This window comes from Lynx canadensis, chromosome A3, assembly GCF_007474595.2.
Source record: "Lynx canadensis isolate LIC74 chromosome A3, mLynCan4.pri.v2, whole genome shotgun sequence".
NCBI lineage: Eukaryota > Metazoa > Chordata > Mammalia > Carnivora > Felidae > Lynx > Lynx canadensis.
The window spans coordinates 28,435,851-28,455,993 of record NC_044305.1 but is presented as its reverse complement, the minus strand read 5'-3'; the positions used below and the strand labels follow the sequence as shown (position 1 = coordinate 28,455,993).

At 58.8% G+C, this 20,143-nt stretch overlaps 1 protein-coding gene and 1 long non-coding RNA gene across 5 annotated transcripts in view; one reads left to right on the top strand and one right to left on the bottom strand.

The window, feature by feature from the left end:
* SIRPA (signal regulatory protein alpha) overlaps positions 1–11,790 on the bottom strand; it is a 39,875-nt gene extending 28,085 nt beyond the window's left edge. For 3 of the 4 annotated variants that reach the window (XM_030309914.1, XM_030309915.1, XM_030309916.1), the window contains exons 1-2: positions 11,696–11,790; positions 10,644–10,731 (exon numbers count right to left, since the gene is read on the bottom strand). In XM_030309914.1, coding sequence (XP_030165774.1) covers positions 10,644–10,722 — 79 coding nt within the window. In that variant the 5' untranslated portion in view covers positions 10,723–10,731; positions 11,696–11,790. The remainder of the gene's footprint in view (positions 1–10,643; positions 10,732–11,695) is intronic. The other variant, XM_030309918.1, reaches the window with a different exon arrangement.
* A 3,916-nt stretch (positions 11,791–15,706) lies between these two features.
* Positions 15,707–19,488, top strand: LOC115510264. Its single transcript, XR_004343368.1, has 4 exons — positions 15,707–15,763; positions 15,976–16,451; positions 17,938–18,883; positions 19,019–19,488. It is a non-coding gene; the product is annotated as an uncharacterized LOC115510264 (long non-coding RNA).
* Positions 19,489–20,143: the final 655 nt, after the last annotated feature.

The following is a 20,143-nucleotide window of genomic DNA, read 5'->3' as shown; positions in this document are numbered from 1 at the left end:
GCCCGCTCCACGGAGCAGGGAAACTCCTGAGGTGCCAACAATGGGCCTGGGCTTGGGCTCCGGGGCCAGAAGACCTGTATGTCTCATCCCTACAGGGGTGACTTGGCAAAGTCACTCTTTTCCAAGCCTCCCCTTTCTCACCTGTGAAAAAGGGGGTACCACTGTCTCTCTCCCCAAGGCAGAGGGTAGTGGTTGGAAAACTGGACTGAGAACGGTCCCCCTTCCCCACCATGTCCTTGCAGCCCACCCACCAGCAGATCGTGCCGATTCGTGCCAAGATCTGGCCAGACTCTGATCTCTTCTGGCCACCTTTCTGCACCACCTTCCCTTACCTGGATGCAAACTGACCTTCCTGTAGTCGTATCGCTATGAGACACACGAGAGAACACACGCTCCCCTTGCAGCCAGAGGAGCCTTTAAAACAAGCCACGTAACATCCTTCCTTTGTTCCAAACCCTCCTGCAGCCTTCACAGAATCCTTCTGGTGGCCGCCAGGGCCCTACAGCTGGCTCTCAATCACGTCAGATTCGCCTCAGGGCCTTTGCACTTGTCACTGCCTCTGCCCGGTTTGCCTCCTTCAGGCTTACCTGAGAGGGCTTCCCTGGCCACCCTGTAGGAAATGCTGCCCCCTTCAAGGTCCCTTGGTCTGTTTTATTTTCCTACATATCACCTACCACCTGACGTATTACATAGTTATTTGTCAATTTCATTAGCTCCGCTTATAAGCTCTTGGAGGGCAGATCCTCGGTTTTGTGCCCTGCTGTATCCTCCAAGTTTATGCCACTGCCTGGTATTTGTCGCATGCACGTTCTGGCTTAGATTCCAACTCTGCCACATACGAGACCCCAGGAAGTGTCTTTACCCCTCTGGCCCTGTGGTTTCCCATCTGTAGACGGGGGATGACCATAATAATGACCACACTAGGGTTGTTCTAGGAGGAAGCAGGCTACTGTGTGTGTGAAGAGCTCAGCACTGTGCCCGGCAGAGAGGAAAGCGCTCGGCGCTGGCCGGCCGTTACCGTGCAGCCGATATTTCAGGAGGGAGGGGATGATGGGTGATCACAGCTTTAAGCCTGAGAAGCGAAGGGCTCTCTCCAGCCCAGAGGCGGCTCTGCCTCGACACCCGCATGAAACTACTCCCTGCTGCACCTGTGACCAGGCGGGCCTCCTTCTGACTAGGAGGCCGGGGAGGGGCGGGGAGGGCCAAAGGTCTCAGCGAGTGTTTGCTGGGTGTAGACGGGACAGGGAGGTGCTGAAGCAATTTGCTTGCAGTGTGGCCCCGTTTGCAAAGCAGCAGGGAAGGAACTATCAATACACGTGCTCTGAACCCCTTTGCATTCACCCGGCTTGGGTGGACCAGATGAGGCTGGGAGAACACAGAGGGGCCACCATCCCCGCCATCCACTGTACTTGGTGCCTCGATGACCTAAGGGCCCTCTTCTCACCTTCCCGTGTTGCAGCGGGAGAAACTGAGGCCCAAAGGTGGGGCCTGGAAAGGCTGAGAACCCACCCCGCAGGCCCCACTGTTCCTCCAGGCCAGGCCCGGGTGCCGCCCGGCCGCGTTCTCACGGGTGCAAAGTGTGCACGAGGTCAGGTAATGGGAAGCCCTACACTAAACTGTCATGACAGCCCCGGTGAGGCTGTTGTCACCACCCCCCTCCTCCAGGTGAGGAAGCTGAAACCCTGAGAGGCAGAGGAGGGGCAGAGGCAGGACTCAAACAGACAGCTGCTCCCGAAGCTTGTGTGCGACCGCTTCTCCCCGCCACGACGGGGTCCCCTCCAGCTCAGGCTTCTGGATTCTCAGGCTGCCAAGGACGCGCACGCGTTTCCCCAGCCGAGATAAAGGCCCCCTTAAAAGCGACATGCATTTATTAAACGACATTTGCCAAGGTTTCAGCACACCCTGCTGCCGACAGCAGACAGCCTCTGGATGAGATTTTTCCCCACGCTGACACTATTCACTGATGCCTTTTATAGCGCTCTTTGCAGCTCACAAAGCACTTTCCACAGCTCTTACTTCCCTTAACCCTCAACAGTCCCCACGCGAGAGGGAACAGTGGCACAGTTGCCATTTTGCGGATGGAGAAACTGAGGCTCAGAACAGGGCAAGGCACTTGCCCCGGAGCACATGCTTCCAGAGTAAGTGGCCTGTGTTTGGATTCGAACTCAGGAATGTGCCCCGGAGCCCATTCTACTGCTAGAGAGGGGCCCGAGGGCATCCATCGAGGGAAAGGGTGAGAGAGGGGGGTTCTGGACGGAAGGAGCCCGCAGGACGCGAGCCTCCGTTTCCCAGGAGGAGAAATTGGGGCTGACAGGGGCAGCGTGGTGGGTTTCATTCAGGTCGTCCTGCTGACAAAGGATGCTCTTTCAAGCCCCCAACCATGACATGATGGCCGAGCAGCAGTAACAGTGACAGTAACAACGGCTGGAAAGTGTCAAACACCCGCGTTACCAGGAGCCCTCACTAGGCCTCGCCAAACCGCCACAGGAACCCAGCAAGACAGGGCTGTCCCTACTCCCATTTCACAGATGACAAGACTGACGCTCAAGGAGCTGCGGCCCCTTGGCCCAGGTCCTGGGGCTGCAGATCAGTCGCGCTCCACCGGCACCCTTACCCTCCGCACCAGGCGGCCTCACGCGACGAATGGCTCTTTGGGAGACGCTGGCCCCAGGCTGGGCGCTCCAAATCCCACCCGGCCACGACACTGGAGGCGCTAATTGTGTCGCGTTTCATGGTTTGCCAGCTCATCCATCACGGTGTCCACACCAGGGTGAGCGGTTCGGGAGAGCCAGAATTTTCATAAGCACAAATTCTGGGGTCTCTTGGCCACCTCCCTCCACCCCGGCTGGCACTGACATCTTGGGCTTCTTGATGTTTTAGGGGGTCCCTGTGACAGCAAGGGGGGCGGGGGTTTGTGGCGCGGCCAGGGAGCCAGACGCAGAAGCGGAACCGCGTCGTGGTGAGGGCACAACTCCGCTCTCAGTCCAGGGTTATGGCCCGGGTGACCCCGTGGCTCTGAGCCTTCTCTCGAAAACAGGGATCTCACTAGCCACCTGTCCTTCCTTCAGCCGTACGTACTAACCTGCCTACCGCTGCCAGCCCCTGTGCTAAGGTCCCAGGAGGCGCAGCAGGGACTAAGACAGACACAGCTTACATCCTAGTCGGGGGAGAGAAGGCTGAAATAATGACACAAATACAGAAATGGCTAGGAGGGCTCGGAAACAAACTTGTCGCCATGGGAGAGTTACGAAGGGGGGACCGCTTTTAGAATGGGGTGGTTGGGAAGGGCATCTCTGAGGAGACGAGATTATAGCTGCAACCCGAAGGAAGCAAAACCGGGGAAGGTAGTCCAGTAGGACAGAGCTGCGTGTGCAAAGGCCCTGGGGCCGGAAAGAAGGCTGCTGTGGCTGAAGCCCACAGAGAAAGGAGAGTGTGGTAGGAGATGAGGTCACAAGACGGACGGGGCCCAGAAAATGCTCTGCCCCATGGATCACGGCAAGGGTTTGATTTTGTTCAAAGTTTGGAGCGGCAACAAAGAGGATCTGATTCACCTGGCTGCTCTGGGTGACAAGACTGGAGGGGGCAGGAGTGGAAGCAGGACAGCAGGGATGCAGAAGCTGCAGCACCGAGGGCCTGGGCTCAAATCCTAGCTCTGCACCGACAAGCTGTGTGACCTCGGGCAAGTCACTTCACCTCTCTGAGTCTCAATTTCTTCATCTGCTCAATAGGTATGATAATAGTTCCCATCTCACGGAACTGTAGTGAGAATTTAACGCGGTGATGCAAAGAGTAATGATCCTATCCCAATGGCCTGACGTGTTCGATGTCAAGGTGGTCGATGAACCAGACCCCATTTGGTCTGGCCCTGACCTCTCCCGATTGCCACACTGCCTGTCTCCCTTCACTCCAGCCTCACTGGCCTCCTTGCTATTCCTGGAACATAGATAACTCATTGCAACCTCAGGGCCTTTGCACTTGTCATTCCTTCTGCGCGGCTCACTCTCCTGATATCCCCATGGCTGCTCCCTCGGTTTTATTCGGGCCTCTGCTCCTGAGAGAGGCCTTCCGTCTGTCCCCACTCGATCTTCTGTTCCCTGCCCTGCTTTACTTTCTTTACAGCACCTGTCTCTACCTAATGCAGTATTTACTTGGGTCTGTTTTCCTTCCTCACTAGGACGTCAGCTCCATGAGAACAGGTGTTTTTGTCTATCCACGGTTGTATACCCAGCAAGTCGAGCCACCCTGGCACATAGTAGATGCTCCAAAATATTTGTTGCATGAATATTTATAATTAAAAGGGTTGTGACGAGAATAGCAAAGAGTCGCAAAGTGGGTAAGAGTAAACCGGGGCTGGGATCTGGCTTTAACTCTCGCTGGCTACGTGGCCTTGGGAGGAGCCCAACTTGGCCTTGGGGAGCTTCGGTTTCCTTATCTGTAAAATGTGGATGAAGGACCCCCATGCCTTTTGGCACGTCGGGAGCGTTAGACAGCGGGGCACGTCAAGAGATGCGTGGCAAAGTAGTAATGGCTGAAATGATACCCGATGTCCCCCCAAACTGCCCCCGGTCCCCCACCCCCAGGAGAGTGAGGGCCAGGTGAGACAGGAATCACAGACCAGCCTTGAAGCCAGGAGGCATCCCTCCTTCCCATTTTGTGTAGGTTTGAAATTTTCCAAATGAAGAAGCTAAGGGAGAGAGAGCACGGATTCGAGGCTCCGCTCGTCCCTAGCACATACTGCAGTATTTCCTTCTATCGTTTCTGGAGGACACTGTCGGCTCTCAAGAGCGGCGGCCACAGACACGGGCCTGGCAACGGCCCCCCCCACCCCCCACTCTGGCCGGCTCTCCAGGCTGAGGCTCACCGCTCACTCCTGGCTCCCTGGCTCCCTCCTGATCCCCTCCCGGCTCCCGGCGCCAATCTGCGGCCATCTAACACCCTGCGCCCCCAAATGGATGTGCCAGGAAATCTCACAGACACAAAGAGCCGGTTTGTATCATGTCTGACTTCCACCTCGGCTGTTTTGCATCTCTCTGGACCGAGGGCCTGGCAAGACACCTGGCCGGGAAAATCCATCTTGCCGGGGGCTCCGTCAGAAGACCTGCCCCAGCAACGCCCAAGTTAACAGGAAAGCAGTTTCAGCTGTGAAAATAGATGCTTCCTTCTCCGGGATGGGACGGAAACCCGTCTTGGGAACACCCGCCACCTCGGCCTCCCGGGAGGATACGCTGATTGACAGAAATACGAGACGAGCACCAAGACGGCAGGATGCCAGCAGCCCTGGGCCTCAGTTTCCCCACCGGTCAAACAAGGCAGAGGGACACCCACTTAACAGCAGGGGCTCTGCAGTCAGGCTGCGCTGGGTTGTCATCCCAACTCTGCCACTTACGGTGGGGCCTCGGGCAAGTCGCTCGGCCTCTCTGCGCCCCGCTTCCCCCTGGGTCGAACCGCTCTGATAACTGTGCACCCCACCCGGGCTAACTGTCCGTACCGCTGGGATCAAACGCACCAAGTGCTGAGCCCAGTAAGTGGCTGGAAACAATGGTTCCCATTATTATTACTTTAGTATTTTTCCACGGAATTCGGGATCCCGTCAGATTTCTGGCTTTAACGATGGAAACTTCCAGCTCAGCCCAGTTTTAAAAACCCTTGGCCTGGAAGAGAGGGCGCTTGGCGTCCCACCCAGGCCTTGCAGTGGCTCTTGCCGTGTGAGCCCACAAGTCCTTTGCTCTCTCTGGGCTGCAGAGGGAGGTGCTCCGGGAGGGCACTAACGGCCCCCCTCCAGGCCTCTGCCGGCTTTCCGGGTCTGGGAATGCACAATTCCAAACCTGTGGATCCGGACAGAGACACCTAGAGGCAGCCCGCGCCCACAGCCTCAGTCCCAGGAACAGACGAGTATTAAATCGCACTCTCCTGGGTTTCCGCTCAAGTTGTCCATTCCCCAGAACGGCACAAAAGCCGCAGGGAAAAAGAAAAGAACCCCGGACTGAACGGCATTCACTCCCGTGGAAGCTTTTGTTGTTCTGCACCCACCGGGCGCAGGAAGCTGTGCTAGGCACTTGACGAAACTCAGCCCCGCGTTTGCAATGATGAGGAAATCCAAACAGAACAAGACAATGATGGTACGAGGCTGGCTACCACGCGCTGAGCGCTCCCTGCACGCCAGGCACAGCTTCAAGCATTATACGTGCACCTACCGACTTAACCCTTGAAACAGAGCAGCTCTGTTTTACGGATGCGGGAACGGACACGCAGAGTGCAGTGAATCGCCCAGTACGCGGTGGAGCTGGGATTCACACCCAGGGCTCTGGCTCCAAGCCTGCGTCTGCACACCCGGGCTCCGCTTGTTACGGCTGCAGAACCACCGCGCCAAGCGAGGGTTAGCCACGTATGCAGCAGGCGCCAAAACGAGGAGAAAGCAACAAGTAGCCTCAGTGAGGGGCAGATGGAACCTGGGCCGGGTGGGGGGGGGGAGGTCCGGAGAAGGAAGAGCTCCCTCGGATCACGAGGCCAGCACGCACCGAGGGGGAGGAACGGGTTTGGACACATGACGATCAGGAGGTGCAGGGAAGGGCATCTCTGACAGCAGGAACAGCGTAAGCCAAGGCGCAGAGATGAGTGAGTTGAGCTGAGGGCATGGATGGGTACCAAAGCGTTTACCAAACTGGGTTAGGCCGCATGGTAACGAGCGGTACACAAGCCAACCGCCTCGTGTTCATATGTTTGGGGAACGCTGGAGTAAACAGGGTCCAACTTGGGATTCTACAACTCCTCGGGCCTTAGGTGCTAGCTAACGTGCTTGAGTGGCCAGGAAAGCTGTGGTCTGCAGGGAGGAAGCGAGGTTCTCCTGCAGCCCCTCGGGTCAGCGCTTCGGAAAACATGTGGCTGGGAAACCAGGCCTGTCAGGGAGGGAGCCCAGCGCTGTCACACGCTTCTTTTCTTTTAGATTTTTTTTTTTTTTTTTGGAGAAAACTTGGACCAACTCAACAGTTTTGAGGCGGGAGCGACATGATCTGCGTTGTGTTGACAGGCCAGAAATCTGAGCACATTTGAAACAGAGGGAGGGGGTGGGGGAGAACCTTCCATCAGTCCAAGACTCTACAAATAAGAAAATAACCTGTCGCACGGAGCCATTGGAAGCAGGGAGCAAGCGTGTGTGGGCTCCACACAACAGTTTTAGACTCCTTTCCTCTCACACACCCCCTCTCCATCTGCCTCAAAGGGCACCAGGAAAATGCAAGGAGGAAGACTGCAGCTCTGGGGGCTCCGGAGCGCGGCAGCCCGGGGGGGGGGGAGGCCTCTGGTGGAAGCCGTGTCACTCCCGTGAGCTGTCACTTGCAAAGGGCTATCGCTTGGTGTTTCCATCCTCAGCGTGCCTTCCGAGAAAGCACCGTGACTCAGTGGAGGGCTCCTGCCCCAGAAGGAACCCTTCACACGTCCTCCGTCGAAGCCCAGAGGGGGCTCCTCTCCCTCCCCCCAGCCTGGCCTAAGTCACCCTGATGGAGTCAGCGAGCTTCTTCCCTCAGAGGCTGCCCAGCCAGGAGGACTGGATTCAAACTCCTGGCCCCCTGCCGCTTACTCCGGGGTGGGGGGGGGGGGGGGGACAAGTTTCTCCTCCAGTTTGGGGCTCGATTTTGCTCATCTGCAAAATGGGGCTAGCGGCCAGCCCGTGCTCTGCTTTTGCTGACTGACAGGATGGCAGAGACAGGCAGTCGGCACACAGCCTGGATTACGGTTAACTTTCAAAGGCATGGGTTCGCCTCCCTTCTCTCAAACGCGTGGTTCCAATCAGGACTTCGTATGTGCTGAATGACGACAGGTACAGGAATGAGTCACACCGTAGGTCTCCAGGGAATTGGTAAAGGAATAATTAACGGGCAGAAAGTACCCAGAGAACACCATGGCTTTAAAGAAACTTCCAACGGCCCGAGCCCATTGGGGCCAAAGTGCCTGCCACCCCCTTTCTCTTCTTTTGAAAGAGGAAGTGAGATTACCGTCACCATTTAGGAAAGTACACGGGACACACCAGGATGTCCCCCTCTGCCAAGGAATCAGAAAGTCACCAGAGGGCCCAGCTGTCCCCCAACACCTGAACCCCAACTTGGCCTGGCCTTCTCCAAGGCCAGAGTGAGGGGCGAGTGGGAGCTCGCCCAGGTCTGCCCAGCAGGGCACCCAGAGGTCCCATGACCTCGGTGGGGCCAAGGCAGGGAGCTGAAGGTTCAGAGTCAGGCTGCCTGGCTGTCCCCGAGCCCCTTGCCCTGCTCCCAGTCCCCAAATGTCCCTCAGCTCAGGTCGCTTCGGGAAACAGGCCTCACGTTGGCTCCAAGAACACAGGTTGGTGACTTCACCGGCGTCTTTTTAGAATTTCCCTCTGGCAGCATTTGCGCTAAAAGCAATCTTTAGAAACTTCTTCTCCTGCCTTCCCCAACCCAGATAATTCACATGACCGGCCCCCTGCAAAGAGTGATCATGTGCAGCCCCAGCAATCATGTGACACCTCCCGGGCTGACAGTGCTGCCTGAGACACTAATAGTCACTCAATCTAACGCCGCCTTCCTATGCCTGACATTTGAGTTTCTCACTCGAACAAATCTATTTTCTTGGAAAATTGGCCAACTGCCTCCTTCCTACCTTCCTGCCCTTCTGTCCTGCCTCTCTTCTGCTTTGTCATAAATTCCATGCTGGGAGAAACCGAGGGAGGGGCCCGAAGCCCCATCCTTCGGGCAGACCAGGTGATTCCGTCCTGGGGCCCAGAGTGTGGCCAGGAGCCCCGTAGGCCACAGAGTGAAGGATGCCGCGAGGCTTCCGCGATGTGACGGCGACACCCCACCCCTTCCCACCACCCTCAGCTAAGAAATTTATTCCTACCTCCTAAGATTTATTTATTTCAAAGTTAATCTTGGCCCCTCTGTTGCTCCCACTTTTTCAGGCTATTGATGCTGAATGGATTGGAACGGAAGTTTTATGGCCTAATCTTTGCCATTTTATAGATTGTTTTTATAGGCAAAAAGGGGAGATGTGCTCACAAGAAGGGGGCTGGTGTTCCCAGCCAGCGCCCCAGGAAAGGCAGGCCGCCCATCCGAATGCTTGTTAATCAGCGTCACTGGTCATTTGCCAGAAACCGAACCACAGGGTCCTGGTTGAAGAAGGGTCTGGGATAGACATTTAGAAATTGACTTGGGCCCGGTTCCCTATGTCAGGAAAATGAAGCACTTGTGAGAGACACTTGTGCATGTCCAGGCCAGGCCAGGAAGGACGCGGGGCAGGAACCAGGACTTGTGCAGGGTATAAATGGCCGGCTCCTGCAGGAAGGAGCGGATCGGACAGACATGAAATGTATCAGGGCTTCCTTCGCCCGGGGCCAGGACCCAAACGTAATGGGAACACCCGGGGTGGGGTGGGGGGGGGATGCCTATGTGGATTCCTGGGGTTTTGGGGAAACTGCAGGGCAGAGAGAAGCTGCTGTCTCCCCCCCCTTCTCTCTCCACCCACTCTTTGCTAGTTCTCCCTTCCTCACTGCTATCAGATGGTTACCAGTCTCTAGGCAAATGCAAAAGGCGGGTGGTGGGGGGGAGGTGGGTACTGAGCTCATCTTTACCTCCCTCCTCGAGGCGGCTGGTGCAGACCCCTCAGCCTACAACACAGCTCCCGAGGAGCCAAAAAACAAGATCCCCATTCTTCTCCCCAATCCCAACTCCTTTAAAGCCGTTACTCCGCCCCCCCCCCCCGTGCCCTCCCAGGAGACCCAGGGTTTTGCAAAACCCCTTTAAGAAGCAGGACTCCTGAATGGTGACCTCACCCCTTGGCGAACACACACGATAGCCTTCAGAGCCCGCCTGCTGGAGACAGCCAGGTGTTTGATGTAGGCCAACAAAAAGACATGCTCAGAGCCACAGGTAACAGCCCCACAGAGCACCTGAACTGCGGGGAGCTGCCTGGAAGCCTGGGGAAGGCAGGAGGAAGTGGGGGGGAGCAGAGGACAGCAAGAGGCTTTGGCAAACACAAGGACAATCCGCCGAGCTTTCACATCAGGATCTGTTGATCACAGCAGCTCATCCCAGAGTTACTGCGGCCTCCCTTCCTCTCTCTTTCCCATACACACACCAACACTGTGTTACTGTGTGCACCAGAGGGAGAGCTCACTCTTCCCTAATTGCAACAGCCTGTTTCTGTTCCATCCCAGGCAGTACCTGGGGGACTCCCCCCCCCACCACGGCTCTGGCGCCGACCCCCTTCTCTCAGACCCTGAAGTCAAACATGTGGAAAGCAGAAGTCCAGGGAAAGAGCTCTTTCTAGAGAAGCCAGGGGCACTTAACTCTAAAAGCCGCTGACAGCCTGCCTCCCCCATCAGATGGGGCAGGGATCGGGTCAGCCAACTCATCTGGGTATGTCCCAGTGCCCAGCACAGAGCCCAGCACAATGCCCCCACGATCAGAGTCCAGGGCGAGTGGGTCCTATCCCTGGCTGTGTGACCTTGGGCAAGTGGCTGGCCCTCTCTGGGCCTCAGTTTCTGCATCTGTAACCCTGCTTCCAGATATGTCTCCCCTTACCACCGCTGGACATTAGCCCAGGGGCTCCCAGTGGCGCTCTGACAGGCCTGGGCCCGCAGTTTGCGGCCGGCAGCGGCGGGGGGCAAGGGTGCTTACCTGCCCAGACGCAGGACGCGGCGAGCAGCAGGCAGAGCAGCGGCCCGAGGCGGCCGGGGGCCGGGCCGGCGGGCTCCATGGGCCGCGGCTGCGGAGCGAGGAGGGAGAGCGGCCGTGAGTGCGCGCTCGGGCGGGCGCAGGCTGGAGCGGGGAAATGACTAAGGCTCCCCCCTCTTCTCCCCCCCCACCACCTCCCCTCCCGGCCGGGCTTCCCCCCCCCACCCCCCACCTCCCCGGAACAGGCGCCTGGAGCGGCTTAGGAGCCGCCGTCACCGCCGCGATTTTCGGAGAACCCCCCCTCCCCCCCGAGAGATCGAGAGACGGAGAGGGGGAGAGACCCCAAGCGCGCGAGAAATAAAGCCAGGGACGGCCAGGGAGAGGCGGCAGGAGAGAGAAACAGACCCGAGGGAGCCAGGCGGAGAGCCAGAGACGCGGAGAGGCGAGAGAGGGGGAGCGGGGAGAGGGGGAGAGAGAAAGAGAGAGAGCGAGCGGGAGAGGAGTGAGCGAGGCGGCGCGCAGATCGCGGCCGCCAGCGCGGGAGAGAGGAGAGGACCGCGCGCGCAGGGGCGAGGGGCAGCCCGCCGAGCCCCGCCGCGCCGCCCCCGCCGCTGCCCACCTGCCCCGCCCGGGCTCCTCGCGGCGCCGGCGGCTCGGCTCTGCTCGCTCCGGGCCCGCAGTCCCGGCCGCTGCCCCCGCCCTCCCGGCAGCCCGCCCCCCCCCCCCCCGCTCGCCCTCCCCGCCTCCCTCCTTCCCGCCCGCCCCGGGAGGCTGCGGGGCTCGGGCCGATCGGCCCCACGTCGCCCGCCAGCCGCGCGCCCGGGGAGGGAGGAGGGGGAGGAGGAGGGCCGCGTCGCCCCCTCGCCCGCGCCGCGGCCCCGGCTGCCCCGCCGGGCCCGCGCGGCAAGCAGCCCGGGGAGCGGTCCCCGCGAGCGCCCCGGGACCGGACGGGCCGCCGGCTGCAACACTGTGCCGGTTCGGGCGCCCGCGCGGCGCCCTCCCGGCTCCCCTGTCCCCGGCCCCCTCTCCGCTCCGTCCGCCCGCCGAGCTCGGACCTGCGCCGCCGGCGACGGCTGGGAGGCGGTGGGAGCGCCGCCGGGGCTGCCCAGAGGCCGGGGCCCCCGCTCCACTTTGCGCAAACTTGTTTTTCTAAGGTCAGCGCCGCGAGCTGGCTACATCGTCCTCTTAAGGTGGACTGGGGAAGTTGCGACCGACCTCTCTCCCCTCGCCTCCGGGACTCCGGCCGCGGTTAGTCCCCGCTTCCCGCCGGCTGGCGAGCGGCTGGAGGCGGCGCGGGAGTGGGGATGGAGGGGGGGGGGGCGGGACGGGGAGGGGGGGGTCTGCCTTCTGCCCCTCCCCGAGTGGCCCTGCCCCTGTGCCCTAAAGCTCAAGGCCCCTCTGGGGGGGGGGGGGGGCGCGCGCGCCCGAGGGCCCCGGTTCTTTCAGAGCTGGGCCGAGGTGAAGGAAAAGCAGGAAGTAAGTGAATGTAGGGGGAAGGGGGAGAGGAAGGAGAGAGTGATGGTACAAAAATAGCGTGTGTGTAGGAAGGACTTCAGTACCGCCTGGAAAAGAGGCGCAGGGAAGCAGGGAGGAGAGGGAGCGAGAAGGGGGGCTGTGGCCGAGAAACCAGAGGGGATGCGTCGGGGCCTCCCCGGGGCAGTAGGCTCTCTCGCCAGGTGCCTCGGTGTCAGGCAGTGCCGATTCAGAGGGTGGGGAAGGCCCAGGCAGGGGTGTGGGGGAGAGATGGGACTTGAAGGCCTGGACTCCAGGAAAATGACAGACAGGGGGGAAGGTGAGGGGAAAGGAGAGCAGGGGCTAGAGGCCTGGAGACAGAGGACAGAGCCTCCTGGTGAAAAAGCAATTACTCTCTCTCTCTCTTTCTTTCCCCGACTCTCTGCCTCTGTCTCTCTTTTTCCTTGAGGGAAAGCTGTGTTCCCAACAGCAGCCAGGCCAGCCATAGGGCGCGGGGGTGCCCTGGTCACCTGGCAAAGGTGGGTGGACGAGGGGTCCAAGACCCTCTGCTCACGGAGGGACTGGGGCTTGGAAATAAGGCCCTTCAGAGGACGTGAATGAAGCACGGTGGAAGACTGACCAGCCCTGCAAATAGAGAGGGGGTTGAGACCCACAGAGGGAGCGGACTTGTGCAAGGCCACACGGCGAGGCCTGGGGTAAAAAAACGAGATTTTAATTCCCGATTCCCAGGCTAAATAAAGACCTTCGCAGGGTGACCCTACCCTCACCCCCAGCCCAGCCTCCTCGTCAAATGCCTGGTCCTGGTGTTGTGCTAAGTAAGGCAGGCGGGCAGGCAGGGTATACCTGTTTAGGGCCTGGACCAGGCTCCCGGGGTTCTGATCCCACCAGCCATCGCTTGTGACGGTGTGGACTTGAGAAAATACCTTGTCATTTCTGTGGCCCAGCTTCCTCATCGGCAGTGACGCTAACAGGAGAATGGACCTAAAAAGGCTGTTGTGAGGATGAGATGAATTCATTTTGTATAGTACTTCGAAAAGTGTTTAGTGAGTACCCAGTCCTGGATACCATTTGATAAATAAGTAAACTGTTTGGCGACAGTCCTTGGGACCCCACGGGGTTCTGAGCCGTGTCTGAAGTACAAGGGGATTTTCTTTTCTTTGGGGGGGGGGAGGTACAGCAATGACCCATTCAAGGTCCTTTTCCCCAAGGAATTTACATGCGAGTGTGTGTGTGGGGGGGGGGATGCGGATAAGTAGACAAGTGGAAATAATTCATGTACAACAGAAGAGTGAGCGTAGAGAGTGAGAAAGGAGGGCTCATTCGGATGTCAGGGCCTCTCCGAGAGGCTGGGAGCTGAGCCACCAGATGGGGCAGCAAGGTGAAGATTTGGGGGTTTGCTGTTCCCGGAAGAGGGAACAGCATGTATAAAGGCCCTGGGGCCACTTGGCTGGAAGGGAAAGAGCAAGGATGGGGAAGAGTGGTCCGGCCGGGTGGCCTCGCGGCCCTTGGTAGAAAACCTGCATTTCTTCTGCAGACAGGAAGTCACCAGAGAGTGTAGAGCGGGGAAGCTCCAAGGTCTGATTTATGTGTTTTAAAAGGCCACTCTGGTGGAGAGTGGATGGTGGGGCTTGAGGGAGGGGAGTGTGGAATCGGGACGCCAGTGAGGAGGTGGTTTTGGGGGGCCTCCTCATGTCTGAGGTGGGGGGTAGAGAGTCTCTAACTCCACAGGCCACATCGGGCAGAGACCATGAAGGTGACCAGCTGAGGCTCTTGGAAAAATCCATCACCCAAATCTATCTGGGGTACAAGGCAGAGCAAGAGCTGCTGCTTGAAGGTCAGCGACAAGGCGGTCTCCGGGCCTGGGCTTCCAGAAGGCTCTGCCATCCACCATTCCCTGGGACACACACGCAGACCTCCCCGGGATTAAGAAACTGCGGATTAAGGAAGGATAATAATTGAACCACCTGCTATTTATGTATAGCACCTTTGGCAAAGACAGTCAAGAGGCCTTCCCCACACTGGGGCCCCTTTCATCCCCCGTTCTGCCCCAGGAAGCGGGGAGCGGTGTGGGTGGGGGTGGGGGTCTGGCCTTGTTCTCCTAATCCAGAGACCACAGAAAAGTCACCCTTGACTGACGGTCAGGGCTGGGAGGTCATTGAGACCAGTGGGCAGCTGGGTATGCTGGGGTCGGGGGACAGATTGCCTGAGGTCACCCCGAGCGATCGTGGCAGATCATTGAGGTGAACCAGCCACCTCCACGGGAGGCCTCCTGGGTTGCCCTGGATTCAAATCGAACTTCCTTCCTACGTATGCCATTCATTCACGCACTCGCCAATACTCTTTAAGCATCTATCGTGTGCCAGGCACTGTGCTAGGCTTGGGAATACAGCACTGGGGGGGGGGGGGACAGACAAAAACCCCTGCCCGCAAGGCAGGGAAGGGGCCCAGGAGTGCCCACGAGAGGAGACAGGTCGGGGAAGGCCTCTGACGACGTGCTATTTGAGGGAAGACTGCAAGATTCGGGAAAGGAAGCCAGAGGCGGCCCCGTCTGTGCTTTGCTTTTCTCTGTCACTCCCCGTGCGCAACCTGTCAGCGATGCTTGTCTCCACCTCCAGAACCAAGCCACTTCTGAGCGTCTCCACCACCTCCCACCTGGGCACCTTCTTTCCACCCTCGACCTCCCCTTCTCCCATCGACTCTCCACTCAGCAGCCAGAGGCGTCCGTTCTGGAAGGCAGGTGTCATCCTTCCCCTGCTGTCCAGGACTCGGGAAATGACATGTGTTTTGTGAGCCTCAGTCTCTTCATCTGTGAAATGGGAGTAACCCGGCCGACCCTGACATGGGGGCCGGGGAGGGGGGGGTGGTCAGTGTGGCAGGGATGTGAAGGCAGCCATGGTGGGAGCAAATCTGGAGTTTGCCTCTACGGGTTGGGGGGGGGCGGCGCCCTGGGTGTGCGAGGTTCCCCTGGCGGGCATCGGTCTCATGGAAGCCCCAGCGACTCCACTGCGTTCCCAGAGGCAGAGAGTAAGTGGGCCAGGGTCACTCTGCCAGGGCATGCCGGAACCTGCAGGGACCCAGCTCTGCAGGGCAGCGGCCCTGCCTGGGCTCTGCTCCTCTTCCCAGAACCCTGGGCTGGCGTCAGCGGGCAGGCCGGCCAGGCTGCCTTTGTGTGGGGCCCGTTAGGAGGCTGGAGTTGCCAACCACCTAGTTTTCTGGGCAGCAGGAACCATTTGGAGTTAGAGGCCTCAGCCATGGAGCCAGAACAATAAAAATAAAAATAGCGAGGACTCCCGGGCAGCCTGGACCAGGGCACCAACTGCCCCAGAGAGATGTTCCTGAGGAGCTGGCGAGAAAGCATGGCGGGGGCAGGCGGGGGGGTTGGAGGTGGGGGGGTCCTTGCCCTGCGTCTGCTCTGCTCCCCGACCTATATCGTGGGGTATGGCCAAGGCTCCCCACAGCCATTTTATAGCTGCAGAAACTAAAGCTCAGGGGGTTGGAGTGACTTGCCCGGGACACACAGCTAGTGAGTGGCTGAGCCAGTTTAGGATTCGAACTCAGTTCCCCAGATTAATAGCGGTTCCCCTTTGTTCCGCAGCTCCTCTGCTTGCCGGGCCTGTGCCTGTGACATATTCGGACCACACCTAGGAGAGGTACCAAGCGTTGCCTTTGTTTTGCAGATGGAGGTCTCTGCCCACATCGCAGGTCACCTTGTGGGCCCCCCGGTGACAACAGCCACCTCTCCCAACCCCCAGAGCGCTCCGCCCCTTCCCAGCTTTATTTTGTCTCCCTAGCGTGCCTCCTGACCTGCCAGCGTTGGGGGGGGGGGGGATCTTCATTGCATTTTGTCCGTTTTCTCGAGTAGCCACAGGTCAACCTGGCCCACCGTGGTCCAGTGCCTGGCTGACGCACATCCTGGGGTTCAGACGTCAGCGCTGCACAGACAGTGCCTCACTTGCCCAGACTGGCGATTCACGGAAGCGTACCTACTAAAAGGTCTCTTGCAAAGGATGAGTTCATAGAGCAAAAGATATTGCTGGTTGCTGTTGTTTCCTCCCAGCACTGAAGCCCCAGGGCCTTCAACAGTAAACAGTAGGTTGTCAACAAATGTGTACTCAGTTAAAAAAAAAAGTGAGCCGCCCGAGGGGGCGGGGCGAGAAACCAGCAGAGCCTGGATTTGAAGGGTCTCTCTGAGCCTGCGTGTCAAAGCGCCCCACTTACAATCGCCTCTCCACAGTACCCCACCTTTCCACACGGGAATCAGAGCTGTGGTTTTCCCACTGAGCACCCGGAGGGGTTGTTGATGCAGGAATCCCAGGGCCCCACGCCCAGAGGTCTTAGGTAAGGCCTGAGAATTTGCATTTTGACAAGGCCCCAGGTGGTTCTGGTGCTACCGAATACAGGTTCCAGAGCCCAGTCCCAGCTTTCCTGTGGGTGGGGTCTGTCTACCCCTCTGTTTCCTGTCCTCCCTGCCCAGGGGAGAGCAGAGGGGGCACGGGCGGTGGCTCAGAGACTGCAGCCAGTGCCCTGAAGCTGAGGGGCTGTGACAGATCACCCAGCCGGGGCCTGGGGGAGCCATGCTGTAATTAGTGCTTTCCAAGGGAAGTCAGCGACTTAAGTATCTTGGCAAGCAGGCAGGCAGGCAGCTTGCCTGAGCTCCTTAGGGGTGGGACCACGCTGTCAGGCCCTAAACCCTGTCCTCAGGCTCTGGGAATCTGGCTCTGCCAGGAGCCGAGCCCAGCTGTGCGGAGCCAGGCGTTCCTTAACACCCCTGGGTGGGGGTCCCCTGCAGGGTGGTGACAGAAGGGCTGGCGTCAGGCCGCAAAGCTGATTGCTTTGGCGCGCATCGGGAGACCTGAGTTCAAGTGCGGACTCTGCCCGACAGTAATACTGACCTAGCTAAAATGCAGGAGCGCCTGCTAAGCCCCCGGCTTGAAGGACTTCAGCGGATTCTGTCATGCGCCTCACTCCGCCTCACGTGACCGCAATTCTTATCCCCGTTTCACAGATGAGAAAACTGAGGCATAGAGAGGTTAAGAGTAAGCTTTTGAGCTGCAGAATTCGAGTTTGAACCCAGGGGTGCTCCTGGCCCAGCCCCTGCTTCCCACCTCTGCACATTCTGACTTCTCCTTTATTGAGAGTCTGGGGCCCCACGGTGCTATCTCTGGGTGTCCCTCCCCACTGCAGGGCTGGCTCTGTGATGTCCGGGCCCCTCTGTGGCATCCGGACCTGGGCTCATTGACTGGCCGTAGGCACGCAGGCATGTGTCTATCTGCCTCTATCTCAAAAAAAAAAAAAAAATTAAAAACAAATTTTTTACATATTTATTTATTTTTGAGATAGAGAAACAGAGAGTGAGATGGAGAGGGGCAGAGAGAGAAGGAAACACAGAATCCGAAGCAGGCTCCAGGCCCCGAGCTGTTGGCACAGAGCTCGCCCCGGGACTCGAACCCACAAACTGCAAGATCATGACCTGAGCCGAAGTCGGACGCTTAACCGACTGAGCCACCCAGGCGGCACCCCCCCCCCATCATTTTGTATCCCTTCACCCCACTTTCTCTTTCTTGGTAGCATGTAAATACTATATAGTTCTTGGTTGCTGTGGCTTTCCCCCTCTCAAGTTGGAGCTCCATGCGGGGCCTTTGAGTCTGTTCTCTGGCACCCGGAGCTGTGCCTACAGGGGGCAGGGACCTAAGTAAATGAGGTCGACGAAGTGAAGGAGGGAGCCGAGCGGCCAGCAGCTCCGTCCGTGGGGACGGACAGCCCTGCTTGGCCTGGGATTCCTCGAGGAACAGATGTCCTCATTGAACTTGGGTTTCCTTCCCAGGCAGCGAGGCCGGGACTCCAGTTGGCCCCATTCCTGTTCTAGAGAGGAAGTATCTGTCCCTGGGCAGGAACCGGCCTGGCTCTCAGGAAAACTGAAGCAACATACACCACTTTCTCCGCTCAGCTTCTGTGGCCCCGGGGCCGCGGGTGGCCACGTCAGCCTCCACAGGGCCCCGGCCTCTGGAGCAAGGAGGACGGTGGGATGGGAGGCCGTGGGAGCCTCGCGGCCGTGCTGTGTGAAGGGGGCCTTGCCTGCCCAGAACCGGGCCCTCGCCCTCCTACCCGTTTGTGTAAACAGAGGCTCCGTGAGGGGCAGAGCCAGCCTGGGTGACACGGGATTGGTGGCAAACAAGGTGATGAACCAGGCCTTTCCGTACCAAACCCCCGACGTGTCCTCCTCGCCTGCAACCCACCCTCCTCCCTGTCCCACCTCTAAGTGCCTGGCCTCGCACCTGACATCCACCGCCAAAGTGTCCTCTCTCCCTGAGCGTCAGGCCCTGTCCAGTCAAGAAAGTAGCAACTGTCCCCACGGGACAGACAAGACTGGAGCGTTGAGAGGGAAACGCTCCAAGTTAGCCTGACCGCCCTCTCAGGCTTTCCTCGCCCCCCGCTGCAGGCCAGCGACTGGGTTTAGTCAACAGGTGTTGCAGGGGTTTGGGTGCAATGGCCCGGCGTTAAGACCTTCTGCGTTCTGGCTAAAGTCTCAAACAGGGAAATTGCCAGAGAGAACTGGGCAATTGGGGAAGAAGCGGGGGCTCCCCGGCTGCCTTGAAATGGTGCCCCTTTGCTGAGCAGGGCTGGGGGCCTGGGAGGAGGCCTAGGGGTCAGCATCGGGGTGGCCCCAGGAAGCCAGACCTGAGTGGCAAGGCCTCTGGCCTCACCAAAGACTCCACAGGCCCACAGCCCTGCTGAGCCAGGGAAGATGGTGGGTCTTCATTCAGTCACAGGTATTTTCTGAACACCTGCTGCGGCCCAGCGGGGGGGGGGGGGGGGGGGGGGGGGGGGGGGGTTCCAGTGGGGGTGGAAGATACGCGCATGGCTGAGGAACCGCACCCGCATACTCATACTCGCATACTCGGTAGGTAGTGATAGCTGCTGAGGAGGAGAAGTGTGGCCCTGAGTGTTTTGCTCAGGGAACGGAGTTTCCAGAAGAAATCGAGAGACAGAGTCACGCCGGAGTATCGGCAAAAACAACCGCTTTGGGGCTTTTGTTCAGAGCAACATGGGGCCCGGGAGCTACAGGGAAGGTGGTGGAGACGGATTCCTGGAAGCCACCTCAATCCCACCTGCTGCTCAGTTTCAAGCCTAAATCTTCCCGGGGTGTCACTTGAGGCTCTGGACAAAATTTCGCAGCCTCTTCCTCCCAGCCTGAGGGCCCCAAACTTGCCATCATCTGTGCCACAGGAACCAGAGAGAGACAGAGAGAGAGAGAGAGAAACAACCCATGATAGCCTCTTTACACGGGGCTATTCTGAAGATTCAAAGAAAGACTGTATATCAAAAGTCTGGCACACAGGAGGCACTCAATAAATGTTCTATCACTTTCCCTCCAGCCCTACCTGTCCTTTTAGGTAGCGATCTATGTGGTTTCATCTCATTATTTCAGGGTTTTCTGTTTTTGCGTCTGTGTGTTCCGTGAAGTGTATCAGTGCTCTAAAAGGATGTGCGTGCGCACACACGGGCATACGTTGGGGGTGCGTGTTTAAAACGTTTTTACTGACCGGGACCATGATCAAAATGTTGAAGACGGCCGTTTGGAAGTCCAGTGAAATCGACAGAGACTATCAGAGCCGGAAGGGATTTTAAAGGCCATCGGTTGCCCACCCCCCCCCCCCGCCCCCAGCAGCCGGTCTCCCATCCGATACGCAAACCTCTCTGTTATACCAGCTTCGGCTCTGGCAACGGGGAGCTCATCCCCTTTCCGGGCAGGTGCGTGTTGTACAGGCTCTGGGGATGGTTTCCTGGCCTCAGTGCCCGTGTGTGTTTCAGCTGCTCCCAAGCTCCCTGGCACCGGTCACAGCTCTGGGATCTCCTAAGGGCCCAATGCCAGGCTGAGCGCATAGTAGGTCTCCAGTAACGTCCCCTGAAGGAGTGCGGTGGCGGAGGGATGAGAGGGGGTTGGGAAGGATGCCTTTCCTGGCAATTCTCCTTTGGAGGGCGCACCCACTAACAACACAGCGCTGTGGCCCTCTGGGGTGGGGGGGGTG